Source organism: Triticum dicoccoides, chromosome 7A, assembly GCF_002162155.2.
Source record: "Triticum dicoccoides isolate Atlit2015 ecotype Zavitan chromosome 7A, WEW_v2.0, whole genome shotgun sequence".
In the NCBI taxonomy this organism is placed as follows: domain Eukaryota; kingdom Viridiplantae; phylum Streptophyta; class Magnoliopsida; order Poales; family Poaceae; genus Triticum; species Triticum dicoccoides.
Window position 1 is genome coordinate 673300248 of NC_041392.1, and position 15698 is coordinate 673315945.

Below are 15698 nucleotides of genomic sequence, written 5' to 3' on the forward strand. Positions count from 1 at the left end.
CTCACGATCGACAATTTTAGTAGGAGCGAAGAGTAATTATCAACGAGATTAGATCAATATACGTACTCGACTCTTCTATACTCGAATCCTGGCTTCGCCACTGGTTAAGTACGTGTCCAAACATAGAGCAGAGACAAGACAGAATGTTCTTCTGGCCTCTGGGTCCATGGGAACGCCGAGCACACCTGTACACCTAGGACGCAGCTAAGATTGCCATGGCGAATGGATCAACCAAGCGAGTAACCTCATCATTGGGTCGTTAATCCCAATCATTAGGGGCCCGTACAGTACGTACGCCGCCCCCATGTCGTTGCCTACTCACATGCAGAGCAAATCTTCTCCTGAAGGCTGAAGCCCAACTGAAAGCGAGTGAATCGAACCAACTAAACTAAACAGATACTCACGTACTGTTGTGTTTGCAAGCTTGTTTAGCTTGCAAAAGCTTCGTACATTGTGAAACAGAGGGAGTAAGAAACTAACTAAACCAAGCACGACTCGGCGCCTATGTACGCACGTACTGTTGTGTTTGGCTGCGCTCCACATGGCCTCTCGTCTATCCGATCCTACTGGTTGATCCTGATATGTACAACACTGGACGGACATGGTGAATCAGGGTACGTAATCATTTTTATCTTGGAGAATGTGATGACTACCCTAAAAAAATGATACCCATTTGGTTCCAAAAGAACCGCGTAAGATCATCTACAGCCGGGCATTCCAAACCTTTATAATGAAAATTCGATTTAGACGGACGTCTCAAACGGGCTTCATATCCAACCCAGGCACGTCCGTCACATCGGACTTAGGCCACGATGGCTCATCCGACCTCACATATATTCTTTCTCAAACACTTGCCGGATGAAACCCTATCCACTTCACTCCACTGCCCTCCGCCACCCAAAAGCTTCCGTCCGGCAATCTCCGGCCTTCTTCGGCTTGGTGGACAATGGATCAGAGCCCTTCACCTCTAAATCCGTCGACGCCGAGCTCATCCCACGCAGCCCAAGAAGGAGATGGCCGTACGGCTTGCGCTCCGCCGCTCCCGGGAGTTGGCCGTGTGAGGTAGCACGCGGACTCCTTACGCCAGGGATCCATTGCGTCTGCCCAAATGGCGCATGAATCCTGCGCTAGGTGTGCAGTTGCTGCCTCACGGGAGGCGGTGCAGTTCGTCTAGCGTCCGAACGTGGTGGCGGACGCGCGACCCCTATGTTGGTGCGCGGAGCAGAAGGACGCACCATGGGCATCTTCCGACGCAAAATGACACGGCGTGCCCGCCGTGAGAGGTAGCGGCTGCGGGAGGAGGTGGCAACCCTCGCGGTGGTGGACGTCGGTGAGGCGGAGTCGCATTCTCCGGCTCCCCGTATGGTGCACCCGTGCGGGCGTCACAACCGCGTCATGGTTGATGTTGCCGGCTCATCCCAGGACGGATCCATCAATCCATCATCGATCTGACGTCCATCGGCATAGTCCTGGTCCTGAGCTCCGACGAGGAAGAGTAGAGCATAGGAGACGGCGGCGACTTGAGTCCCGTGAGCCGGTTCGTGTCTCATGCCCTACTCTACCTTGCCGGCGACCGGACCAACAAACTGGTGAGCGCAACCGGCTGCCGGACATAGGCACTGTGGAGCTGGACGAGCTCCTCTTAATATGGATATAAAGTTTCTAATTTGAGGTATGTGGATGTAGAATGTATTATCTTAGGCATGACCGATCAGTGTCCGCGGACGCGTCGGGCACATCCGCGGGTATTTGAGAATCGGATTTGTCAAGTCCGGTTGTAGATGTTTTTGCAGTAACCATTATTTTGCCCGGTGTACATTGTCATCTCACCCCTTTCCGTGCTTTGGCTGGAACATGCACAACTAAAACTCGAGGCAGTTATCGGTTCAACCAATACACTTTCTTCAATGTTTCGGAAAATTTGCTGTGAACTCATAGTCATTTGCTCGAGGTAAAGTGATGAAGGTGACGCCCAGTTAGAAGAGGGAAGTGATGATGATAGTGCGTGTGCTATCTGGACGAGAGTCTCTTCACAATGTATTTGGAATATCCTTTCTGCTCCGCTCAAGGGATTGTGAGAGTTTTCATATGATTTTAGTTCATTAGCTGGACAATTCTATTTTTCTTAATTAATGGACACGTTTTCATATGATTTTTAGTTAATTAGCTCAACCCATTGTGAGATTTTTCATATGATTTTACCTGGACACCTCAAACTGGCGTCAAACACTTGGGTTGTTTGTCGCCCCTTATATCCAGCCCAAATGTAAGGCGGATATGGGGCGGTCTGGTCACGCACGGGCGTGTCCGCCGCGTCAGCCGGGCAAACCACCGACCCCACGCCGTATCCAAAAAATACCAATCCGTCCGCACTCCGAACTCTAACTCTCTCCACTCTCCTCTCTCGCTCTGTCCCCTTTCCGATTCCAATCGAATCAGGCGACATGTCGAGCTTCGGCAGCCACTCGGGTTCGGACATCGACGTCGAGGAGGAGCTGGCCCTCGGCATTGCGTTGGAGAGTCAAAGGTGGACACCGGAGGCAGCTCCAGATCTGCACTGTCACCGCACCCGCGCGGGCATCGGAGTTGGCCCCTCTCGGCCCCAGTTCAGTCTGCTCCGTCCCTTTCCCCCACCGGCCGCTGCTTCGTGCGGGCAGTTGTGGTGCTAGTGCCTGCTCCTCCGGTCCACACGCGCGCGCCGACACTCGCGAGAGGTAGCGGGCAAGGGAAAGGGATGCGATGGAACAATCCTTGCGGCGCCGCGAGCTGCCGGTGGAGGCAGCGGCAGAGGCGGCTCGAGAGGCCAAGCTGAAGCGGCAGTAGGATAGGGCCGTCCGCCGGATGAAGGGGCACATTGTCCTCTTCGACTCCTCGTCCGACGACGGCAACGACCACTAGCCGCGGACGCCTACAGCCGCGTCGGCAACCGGAAGGGCATGCAAAGGCCCGTCGAGGAAGTGATGATCTTGCTCCTTCTCCGTTTTTATTATCGGTTTTAATTGTTCAAAGTTAAAAACCTCCCGGTGATCTTTTGGATGATGTACTGGGTTTTATGTGCATTTCGTTGTCCGTTTGATGCCGATTTCTTTCTACGTTCGCGTAGAGTAGTTCATCACGTTGCATAGGTAGTATGAATATAGGATGTCGGATATGACATATGTGGATGTGGAATGTATTATTTGAGACGTGACCAGTCATCGGACGCGTCCGTGGGTGTTTGAGGCGTAGATATGCCAAGTCCGGTTGTAGATGGTCTTACATTTTTTTTTACTCCGCTTTGAAAAGAAGTTCTGCAAAATCCTATACACACGCACTGTATCTGTATGGCTCTATATGCAGTTTGCTATTCTGAACCTGGCCATAAATCCCAGATTTTCTGGCAAGCAGTTGTGAAGGCAGTGCCTCTGAAGTATATGCATCACAAGCCTAGACGTTCAAGAAAAGAAATGCATCCACAGCCCCAAGTAGTTTAGTCACTGGTTAATCATAGAAGTACACCATTGTATTCTATGCCAGGCTGCCTGAACTGTTAAAGCTAGCTGGAGATCGTTGAAGACTTGAAGTGCATTGCATTTTACACCACCAGATCTTGGAGCAAGCTTTTGCAGTAGCATAATCATCCATTCACTCACATGAGGCGAACCTTGCGGCTTACATGATGTACTTGTCATGACCTCAAAATCCCTACCAAAAGAAGAGGAAGAAGAAGCTCCATTGCAGCTACCAGAGCTAGATCTAGAGCTAGCTACAAGAAGAAGAAGAAGAAGAAGAAGAAGAAGAAGAAGAAGAAGAAGAAGAAGAAGAATGCGGCAGAATCCCCGTCCTACCCTCCACCAACCCAGTGAGACTTCCGTATGTACAACATCCACGCAGGGGTATATCGTTCAGAACGCAGCAGCTGGCGATTGGCTCCGCTCACCCTTTGCCTTTGCCAGGGGTCCAAGTTCCAATCAAGCCCTCCATGTGAGCCGAACGAGGAGGGTGAAACGGGGAAGAAAGGCCAGGAGGCTAGTAGTAGAACGCGGCGTCGTCGTCGTCAGTGGCCTGGCAGCCGGGGTCGGAGAGGCCGAGGAGGAGGCGGCGGAAGTTGGCCACGGCGCAGGGGATGCGGAGCGCGCCCGGGTGGCCGTAGCCGTACTCCTGCGCGGCGCGCCGGAGCAGGGCCTTGAACGCCGGCTGGCCCAGGAGCTCGGCCCGCACGGCGAAGCGCTCGATGGGGCCGCCCTCCTCGCCGACGCACACCGGCACGTGCCCCTCCGGCACGCGCGCGCCGCGGCCAAGCCTCCGCGCGCCGTAGAACGACGAGGAGGAGGCCTTCGCGGCCGCGTCGGGCCGGAGCGGCTGATACGCGGCGGCGGCGCATGCGTCGGCCGCGGCCACCCGGGAGAGCCGTCTGAGGAGGCGCTTCATGTTGCTGCTGCTTCCGTCGACGCCGGAGACCACGATACTTGGAAGCGGAGGCCGGAAAGCAGCGGCGGTGGCTGGTTCTTTGCGAGGGACGACACTAAGCTGAGAAGACAGAAGGCGTTTGTACTGAGACGACCATGGTGGCTGCTTATACATAACGGAAGAGCTGCAAGTTGTGCGTTGGCCTTGCCATTATTTTTCTCGGAATGGATTTTAGCCAGTCTGCTTCGGGTACACGGGGTTACTTGCCTCCTTTTATAATCTGGCCGTGTTTCACACTAAATCGCGATAAACTTGGTGAATAAGAAACTGTAAATGGCCTTGGTGCAGCGCAGCTACACACATCAACCTTCTAACTCGCCGCTGTCGGTTGCAGCTCGTTCCCGCCCGAGCCTTGTTGGCGTCGTTCGGCCTTGCTTCCCTCAACTCGGCATCGTCCGCAATGGCCTTGGTGCAGCGCAGCACCTCTATCTTCCTTCCAACGAAATTGGCTCACCTAAGTTCTATTTTTCATGCAATTTACTTGCAGCTGAACCAAAAAAAAAAATCGTAGCCTCATGTACTCATTCAGTGACCATGTGAGAGCTGGGAGCATGGAGCGTGAACCTATGCATGTGTGCATGGCCAGGCAGGTATTTTCTTCTTCTTTTTTAGGGAGGGCCGAGAGAATTGAATAGGCAGCGGAGGTATGAGTGCAGGTACAAGCGGCAAGAAGCCGGTGGGGTGGGCCCGGCAGCGCCTTAAACCAGCACCCGGTTTAGCTCCGACCGATCGGATTGATTCCGGCTCGCGCCTCCTGCTCCGCCCCGTTCTGTTCCGTAGTCCCGTTCGTACGGTTGCTCGTGGAGGTGAGAGAGTGAGGAGAGCAAGATTTTTTTCTGCCATCGTGGAGCGCACATGGAGGAGAGACAGAGAGAGACAAAGCAAGTGATTAGTACTGTACGACAATTTGACGAGAGAGAGAGAGAGAGAGAGAGAGAGAGAGAGAGAGAGAGGAGCAGGTGATTGCAATGGATTGCTGGAGTGCTGAACTCTTGTCTGGTCAACCCGTAGCAGTAGTATTCTCTTTCCGCCTTCTACTTTGTTATACGTGACAATACTTGGATTTTCACAGTGATAACACAATTGGCTGAGACCCTAGAAATACTAGCACGTTAGGAGAAGTGTGTCGCTACACTAGGCCGTAGGCTATGCACCCGCGCACTATACCGGTACCGGACGCTATGACGCTACGCGAGACATTTTCACGTGGAGACCAGACCAGCACGCATGAATGATGATATCCTCCTATCCTATCCTCCGGTCCAGCGTCGCTCGAATCAGAGGAGCACTGTGCCTGTGCGTGATGCCGGCGAGTGGCGGAGCACGCACATACGCGTCCCGGCCGTAGAGCGGCAAACATACACATCAACAGTGTTCCCGCATTTCCGGAAGCGGCGCGGCATGGCGTCAGGGCGCCGCGAGATTCGACCGATCGTTGCCCCGTCTCCTTGTGTCGGTTTTTTGACGGTACATGTCACGGTTGGGTGGAGGAACTGATCGGCCGGAGATCGGACGTTGTCGTCGATCATGTGATCGGTGTCGAGAGGCTGCCGGTGCTGTCTAGACATATATGGTCATGCTCTCTACGTGGTGTAGGATATGAGTGGCCATGGGCCGCATGCGATCGAGACATATCCGTTTATCACATTCGTGAAAGTTGGCGCACAGCACAAAAGGCCAACAACTCGATCTCGCAGGGAAAGAAAAGCTGAAGATGAGATGACAGGGATGCCACTGGCCGTTCAACGGACTACTCTTAGCACATGCATACTGATCATTTTTAATTTCAGATGGCGCCATAGGGATTTACTGGTTCATTTCTACCTTTCATTCACTGTCGATCCCTTGCTTTCATATTAAGACAAGTATCAACGTGGAGCTTGACATATAGTGGCATGCATGCTACCATTGATGACTAGGAGTACGTACCAATCGATCGCTTAGTCAATGCAAGTGTGAGGAAAAATGGAACGAGGGGAAACACAGACACTCATTTCTCATTTGGCAGCAGGTACGACCGGTACGTACGGCTCGGTTTTATCCAGGGGCGGAACTGGGCCTGGGGCAACTGGGGCTATAGCCCCAGGCGTGGCCCAACTCGTAAATACATTATCCAGCAGGAATTTTGCATGTTTGTACACTCATATAGGCCCAGCCCCAGACGTGCACACATCCAGTGCCATGCCTCAGCCCATATACAACCCAGAAAAGCTCCCCATCGCCACCAGCCCACGACGAACAATCGCTCCAAAACGAGTCCCCCATCTCGCCTGATCGCTACCCATAAAAAGAGATCTCGCCTGATCGCCAGCACGCACGACGCTCTATCTCTTTCCATTGTTTCGCCAGGTCGATCAGAAGAAAAAAAAAACCTCGTTCATGCTGCGCCGCCAATTCCCCTCAGGCTTCGACTGCTTGACTCGACGAAGTGTACGTCCGGACCTGCGCGGCTGCGCCCGGCCGACGGCACTCAGAATCTCGGATCATCTAGCTGCAGCCCCCTCCAACCGTTCTATTCTGTTCAGATCCATTTACTTCTTTTTTTCGAATTGAAGGGCCATAATGAAAAGAAGCCGATGTTCAGCTCCATTTACACAACCGGCTGGACATGATAGGTAATCTCAAGTTTGTTGTATCATTTTTTTTATCTAGTTCTTTTGTATCAGCCTAAATCAATGAACCGGTGATGTTAAAATTCTATTATTTTAGTCAAATTTGTTCACATGTTCATGTTTAGCAAAATTTCAGATGAACAATTGATTTAGTCTGTCCAATGTCTTGGTACTACTACTTGATTTATATTTACAAGTCCATGTCCTTTTATTATTGCTGGTGAACAAACAATGACCTCAAATGAAACAGATCTTCATTAATTTTTTACCAACTTTCCAATGATGCATTTTGTTAAATTATTTACATATTTTAGCAAATTTGCTCTCATCATAATATGTTTTCATATTTTTCATTCTGGTGAATTTGTGGTGTACTTCTAACATGCATTAGTATTACTATGCATGTATTTGGATTTTGGAACTCTTTATAGCCACTTAGTTTTAGCCCTAGGTTTTGAGAAATCCTGGTTTCGCCTCTGGTTTTATCGGCACGTTTCTTCTTGCCGTGCTAGTTATGGCTGAGCCGGTGATGCATGTTAGGGTCGGCCGGAGCCTGTGGCAGAGCTAGCTTGATCGCCGGTAGCTTGCTGGACATGGCATGTCGATGCCTCCTTTTCCATGCAGGCGCACATGGCATGCCTCGGATCACGTCAAGAACGTACTATGTGCAGGACGCCGATCAGTCGAGCGAGCGAGGACAAATTAAACGTCCGATCATCACAACAGTGCGATGCAGTGCCTCTGCTGCGTCGCTGCACGCGATTGTGCAGCGCGTGGCATGCTGGCTCAACTTAACGGATGTATGCATGCATGCATGACCTCTAGGAAGAGCAACGCTAACTCCACTTTCAGTGACAAAAAAATGAATGGGTTGAGAAAAATACGACAGACAATGCTAGCTTGTGTAGTATAATTGCATCAGTTGGATTAGTAACAGGCGCAAAGTACTCGTGCGTCTATGCCTTTGAGTTAATGAATGGGTTGATTAGTAAATTGACCGCAGCGGTGGGAATGTAGCCGTACTCGTGACCGTACAGAAAGGCACGCACGACAGCCCGGCCGGAAGGCTCCACCGAGCTAGCTGAACTGCAACCACAGGCGCTCCTACCCGCCACTTTTGTCACAACAGGTCACGGAGGACCCATTCCATTCGCCGTGACTTTCATGACCACACACTGTGCCAGGTGGTCCCGGCTGCCTATCTCCTCTCCCGTCGGTACGCCAACATCGGGCAAAGTTTCGTGTTTTAAACCTTTTCGATACCCATTCGAGATTTGATCATAGTTGGAATTTTTTTCGACATCTGACCCTTTTACTACGGTCAGGGTCCATGTCTGTAGGATATAACCACCTACCGCCAAGATCCCTGGCGGTAGGGTTGCATGCTCTACCGTAAAAATTTGCTAAGTATTGAACACAGTGCGTGTTTGTACCTACCGCCGAGCGCCTTGGCGGTAAGGTTGTACATGCTACCGCCATTCTGTTTGGCGGTAGGGAAGTTTCCTATCGCCGGTCTCTGGTGGTAGGCTGTTATATCCTACCATCATAAACTCTGATGATATCAAGAGGGTCAGATGTCGAATTTTTTTCAAACTAGAGTAAGATCTCGAATAGAGATCAGAAGAGTCAAAACATGAAATTTTGCCCCCACATCGCCCACAGAGTAAAACAAAGGCAAAAGCGACAGAGGAAGGTATCCAGTGAGACAGTGACACACTTACCGACCTACACCAGCCTACTCCTATGTATAGGTGTATAGGTTGCATTGTCGGGGCTTGGTTGGGCGTCCGTAGTCACGGGCGCACAGAAGGTGTCCGAAACGGTGAGTTGGATCTGTGGACGATGGTACTCTGTCCATTACGCGGTTCACGTGGTGGGCTTGTTTGGAGAACGTGACATGGCATGCGGGCACTCTGTGTGACCGATACAGAGATGCGCGGGTTCCGTGGCGATCATGCGCGCAAGATCTCGTGTCAGATATGGTGCTCGAATAGTCGAATGCACCATGGAGACACAGTCTTCCGAGGCGATCATGCGCGCAAGATCTCGTCGATGGAGAGTCGGATACGGTGCTCGAATGGATCCAAGTGGTACAGCAGTGCTCGATCCTTGCCGTAGCAGGTACGCATGCATACGGAGTACTGTGTTATCTGTACGTAGTGCACCCATCTTGCATGTGCATGCATGCAGGAAGCGCATAGCGTCGGTCAGAAAGGGATGAAGAGCAAGCAAAGCCTTGCCGAAGATGACGAGAAAGGTGGCCTGGGAACCCGACAGGAGTGAACGGGGTGCGTGTTCGTCCAGCTGTTGAGCCATGCACGTCCATGTGGGACGAGCCCCACGATGGCCCGGCCGGCCGGAGCCCCCTCGGCCCTTCCAATGCATTGCTCCGGCCACTACTAAAAAAAAAAAGCTTATCCTCAATATCTCTACTAATGGCGCATCATGACGGTAGTTGCGCCACTGCTATATAGCAGTGGCGCATCATGACGGTAGTGCGCCACTGCTATATAGCAGTGGCGCATCAAAATCAGGTGTGCTTTTGCTATGTTTTTACTAATGGCGCATCACATAAGCAGTGCGTCATTGCCAATTTTTGGGTCTATCCTCCTCCTCCCTTATCAGACATAGCAATGGCGCACCACGCCTAGGTGCGACACTGCTATGTAGCAGTGTCGCACCTAGGCCTGGTGCGCCATGCTATGTCTCGTGAGGGTGTGCCTGCGTGTGTGTGTGAGAGGTTAGTAATGGCGCACCCTCCCTGGTGCGCCATTGCTAGGGTTAGCAATGGCACACCAGGGAGGGTGCGCCATTACTAACGTCTCACACACACACGCAAATACACCCCCTGATCACCTTTTAGGTTTTTTAAAAAATAAAAGAAAATGATAAAAAAAATCGAAAGGAATTCAAAAAATAGATGTCCATGTGTTATGTGTTCTAGTTGTTAGGAAAATTAACAAACATGAATTTTGAATTTTTTTTGCAAAAGGCCGCCTTGTTTCGGTAAAATGGCCGTAACTTTTGCATACGACCTTCGATGAAAAAGTTTTTTATGTGAAAAATCATCTACTCGAAAAGTTATATCCGAATTTGACTGGCTACGCCTGTTATCGATTTTCTAGAATCCTCAAAAATCTAACCGAAAAAATGTTACGATGCTTTTACGATCTGGAGGCAAAAAAATTCAAAAAAATGCAAAAAATAAATAGATTAGCAATGGCGCACTAGTGCATGGTGCACCACTGCTATTTTCCCGCCTTCAAAATAAAAAAATAAAAAATAAAAAACAAGCTAGCAATGGCGCACCTTATGAATAGTGCGCCACTACTATTTTCCTGCCTTCACAATTCAAATAATAGCAATGGCGCACTAGTGCACGGTGCGCCACTGCTAAGTTGGGACAAAAGTTTAAAAGGGCCGGCCAGCCACTTACCCCTTCATTATTCTCCTCCTCTCCTCCACTCCATCCTCCGGTGACCTCCTCCTCCTCACGGTACTCCTCCTCCGGTGACCTCCCACTAGTAGAAAAGAGGGCTTTAGTTTAGGCCGGGTCAGCCCATTAGTCCCGGTTCAGTCCAGAACCGGGACCCATGGGGGCTTTGGTCCCGGTTCGTGAGGCCAGGGGCCTGCCGGGCCTCGTGGGGGCATTGGTCCCGGTTCGTCTGGCCCCTTTGGTCCCGGTTGGTGGGACGGACCGGGACCAATGGGCCTCGCTCCTGGCCCACCACCATTGGCCCCGGTTGGTGGCTTGAACCGGGACCAAAGGCTTCCCTTTAGTCCCGGTTCATGCCACGAACCGGGACCAATGAGGTGCCTATATATACCCCTCGCCCGCGAGCAGAGCACTCCACAGTGCTTTGTTTTTCTCTGGCCGGCGAGGGGAGGGCTTTGTGGTGCTCTATCTCACCTCCTATGCACATGAGGTGTTCGATGAAATGCCCGAGCCACACTAGTTAAGCTTTCTACTCTCGAAGCTCGACCTCAAATCTCCATTTCCTCGAGATTTGTCTAGGTTTAGCGGCCCGTCACGTCCCATTCCCGTCTTCACCGTCGTCGATCGCCCGCGTCGATCTCATCGCCCGCACCACCGTGGTGAGCCTCTTGTTCTTATCTTCTTTCTGAAAGAAAAAAATTCTTACTTTAGATAGATACTTGTCTAATTTTCTTGCTTTTATTATTGCTTGTTATTATATATATAGTGCGATGGTTTTGGTATCCGCCCACGTCGGCCCTCGTCCTGGCTATGATTCGGATGTGGTATATACTATCTTTTTATAACTATTTGGTTCATTTATTGTTTATGACAATTATGCCGACCAACGTGACATATATTTTTATTTATGTAGGAGGTAGTTGAACCGGAAATTCCAACCGACCCTATTGTCGAGAGGTTAAATTTAGAGGAAGAAGAAAACAATTACTTGAAGGAAAAAATAAAAAAATTGAGGAGGAGAAGATGATATTGGAGTTGCATGTTGTGGATGTCGTCGATGATCACAAGATCAAGATGGATGCAATGCGGTTGAAGATGAGAAAGATTAGAAAATATGCCATTCATACCGAGGCTTGGTATCATTATGCCGTTGGATCAATTGTTACCTTGGTTGCGATTATGATCGCATTTGTTTTCGCATTGAAATGTCTTACATAGTTTCAATGTATGATTTAATTAATTAGATGCTCTGGAGAGCTATATGTTGTTAGATGAGAACTATGTATGTACTTTGGTTTTAATGTGATGATGAACTTCTATTAATTTGGTCACTTAATTATCTATTCGTGATGTCCTGTAATGATTTTTGACACACTTAATTGTATATAATGCACGCAGATGAACCGACAATGAATGCATGGTGACAGACACACCTCCGAGTACATTAAGGGCGTGCATGATTTTCTCGAAGTGGCTGAGGCAAACAAGCAGAATGGTTTTATGTGTTGTCCATGCCCTAAATGTGGGAATACGAAGTCTTACTCTGACCGAAAAATCCTTCACACCCACCTGCTTTACAATGGTTTCATGCCACACTATAATGTTTGGATGAGGCACGGAGAAATAGGGTTATGATGGAAGACGGCGAAGAAGAAGAGGACGATGACAACTATGTGCCCCCTGAATACGGTGATGCTGCAACGAGGGAAGCTGCTGAAGATCAAGAGGAACCAGACGATGTGCCCAATGATGCTGCAATGGGGGAAGCTGCTGAAGATCATGAGGAACCAGACAATGTGCCCGATGATGATGATCTCCTCCGGGTCATTGTCGATGCAAGGACGCAATGCGAAAGTCAAAAGGAGAAGCTAAAGTTCGATCGCATGTTAGAGGATCACAAAAAAGGGATGTACCCCAATTGCGAAGATGACAACACAAAGCTCGGTACCATACTGGAATTGCTGTAGTGGAAGGCAGAGAATGTTGTGCCTGACAAAGGATTTGCGAAGCTACTGAAAATATTGAAGAAGAAGCTTCCAAAGGATAACAAATTGCCCGACAGCACATACACAGCAAAGAAGGTCGTATGCCCTCTAGGATTGGAGGTGCAGAAGATACATGCATGCCCTAATGACTTCATCCTCTACCGCGGTGCGTACAAGGATCCGAATGCATGCCCGGTATGATGCATTGCGGTATAAGATCAGACGAGATGACCCTGGTGATGTTGACGGCGAGCCCCCCAGGAAGAGGGTTCCTACGAAGGTGATGTGGTATGCTCCTATAATACCACGGTTGAAACGTCTGTTCAGAAACGAAGAGCATGCCAAGTTGATGCGATGGCACAGTGAGGACCATAAGAAAGACGGGAAGTTGAGAGCACCCGCTGACGGGTCGTAGTGGAGAAAAATCGAGAGAAAGTACTGGCCTGAGTTTGCAAGTGACCCAAGGAACGTATGGTTTGGTTTAAGCGCGAATGACATTAATACTTTCGGGGAGCAAAGTAGCAATCACAGCACCTGGCCCGTGACTCTATGTATGTATAACCTTCCTCCTTGGATGTGCATGAGGCGGAAGTTCATTATGATGCCAATTCTCATCCAAGGCCCTAAGCAACCCGACAATGACATTGATGTGTTCCTAAGGACATTAGTTGAAAAACTTTTACAGCTGTGGAATGGAAACGGTGTACGTACGTGGGATGAGCACAAACAGGAGGGATTTAACCTGCACGTGTTGCTGTTTGTAACCATCAACAATTGGCCCACACTTAGTAACCTTTCAGGACAGACAAATAAGGGATACCATGCATGCACACACTGTTTAGATGAAACTGAAAGTATATACCTGGACAAATGCAGGAAGACTGTGTACCTGGGCCATCATCGATTTCTTCCGACCAACCATCAACGTCGAAAGAAAGGCAAGCATTTCAAAGGTGAGGCAGATCACCGGAAGAAGCTCGTCATGCGTACCGGTGATCACGTACTTGCTATGGTCAATGATTTACACGTAATCTTTGGAAAGGGTCCCGGCGGACTAGTTGTTCCGAATGACGCTGAGGGACACGCACCCATGTGGAAGAATAAATCTATATTTTGGGACCTACCCTACTGGAAAGACCTAGAGGTCCGCTCTTCAATCGACATGATGCACGTGACGAAGAATCTTTGCGTGAACCTGCTAGGCTTCTTGGGCGTGTACGGGAAGACAAAAGATACACCTGAGGCACGGGAGGACCTGCAACGTTTGCACGAAAAAGATGGCATGCCTCCAAAGCAGTATGAAGGTCCTGCGAGCTACGCTCTTCTAAAAGAAGAGAAAGAAATCTTCTTTGAATGCCTGCTCAGTATCAAGGTCACGATTGGCTTCTCGTCGAATATAAAGGGAATAATAAATATGCCAGAGAAAAAGTTTTAGAACCTAAAGTCTCATGACTGCCACATGATTATGACGCAACTGCTTCCGGTTGCATTGAGGGGGCTTCTAGTGGAAAACGTCTGATTAGCCATTGTGAAGCTATGTGCATTCCTCAATGCAATCTCTCAGAAGGTGATCGATCCAGAAATCGTACCAAGGCTAAGGAGTGATGTAGCGCAATGTCTTGTCAGTTTCGAGCTGGCGTTCCCACCATCCTTCTTCAATATCATGACGCACGTCCTAGTTCATCTAGTCGACGAGATTGTTATTCTGGGCCCGTATTTCTACATAATATGTTCCCCTTTGAGAGGTTCATGGGAGTCCTAAAGAAATATGTCCGTAACCACGCTAGGCCAGAAGGAAGCATCTCCATGGGCCATCAAACAGAGGATGTCATTGGGTTTTTTGTTGACCTAATTCCTGGCCTTAAGAAGATAGGTCTCCCTAAATCGCGGTATGAGGGGAGACTGACTGAAAAAGGCACGCTGGGAGGGGACTCAATAATATGCAGGGACGGATATTCTTGGTCTCAAGCACACTACACAGTTCTACAGAACTCTACCTTGGTGACCCCGTATGTCGATGAACACAAGAACAGTTTGCGCTCCAAACACCCGGAGCAGTGCGACGACTGGATTACAAGTGAACACATCAGGACTTTCAGTAGTTGGTTGGAACTCAAAGCTGACCCAAGCATCCTGATAAACGATTAAGATTATCCATGGTTACGACGCAACAAGCAAATGACACAAGCGATGAAAAAGTGAAGACTTTTTCCCGCAACTATTATGATGATACCATGCCAACTTTGTAACAGAAGAGTATGATACCATTGTCCGTTTTGTACATGCACCTGCTATGTGGGTGAAATTATGATACCATGCCAACTTTCAACTTTTTCTGACCTAATACCATTATTCAAATTTTAACTATTCAAATTTGAAAACTAATGGCACTAACATAAAGTTTATAATTTTCTAAAAACTAATGGCACTAACAGAAAGTTTATAATTTTTCTGACCTAAAAGCAAAAAGTATTAAAAAGTAAAGCAAAAAATAAAAGAAAATAAATAATGCAAAAAACAAAACAAAAAACTATTTTTATAGTAAAGTTAATCATAAACTTGTGATTCACACAAATATCAAATAATTCAAATTTTAACTATTGAATTTTGAAAACTATTGGCACTAACAGAAAGTTTATAATTTTTGTGACCTAAAAGAAAAATAATTAAAAATAAACTTTAATAAAATAAATAAAAATAGAAACAATAAGTATTTTGTTGTAAGTAGAAACAAAACAAAATAAATAAAGCAAAAAAGAAAACAAAAAAGTGCGTCCTACCGGGACCCCACGGCCTGAATACGACTAGAAACCCTACCTTGGGCCAGGATTCAGGCCCGCAGGAGGCCCAATAGGCCCATAGGCACACATCGTATGGTTAGGCCCGAAAGCCTACAATTCAGAGGAGCTCGAGAGGGTGGGCGCAGCAGTGCTTATAAACCACTCTCGAGCTCTCACAGCTAACGAGGTGGTACTAAACTTTTGACGCGGGGCAGCACAAGGCCTTTGGTCCCGGTTGGTGCCACCAACCGGGACTAAAGGGGTGCATTGGTCACGGTTTGTGGCACCAACCGGGACCAATGCTATATAAGATGACACTTAGGAAATTTTCACTTCTCATTCGCAGTTGCCCCCGACGATGCCGACGACATCGACGCTGCCAGGCTGCCCCGACGCCGCCCGCCGCCCCCGCCGTCGCCGTCGCCCGTGCCTCGCC

General features: G+C 49.1%; 1 protein-coding gene across 1 annotated transcript; it reads right to left on the reverse strand.

Annotated features, from left to right (window-relative positions):
• Positions 1-3535: 3535 nt before the first annotated feature.
• LOC119332005 (auxin-responsive protein SAUR71-like) lies at positions 3536-4606 on the reverse strand. Its single transcript, XM_037605184.1, has one exon. The coding sequence runs from the start codon at positions 4561-4563 to the stop codon at positions 4009-4011; it is 555 nt and encodes a 184-aa protein (XP_037461081.1). The 5' UTR covers positions 4564-4606; the 3' UTR covers positions 3536-4008.
• Between the last annotated feature and the right edge of the window lie 11092 nt (positions 4607-15698).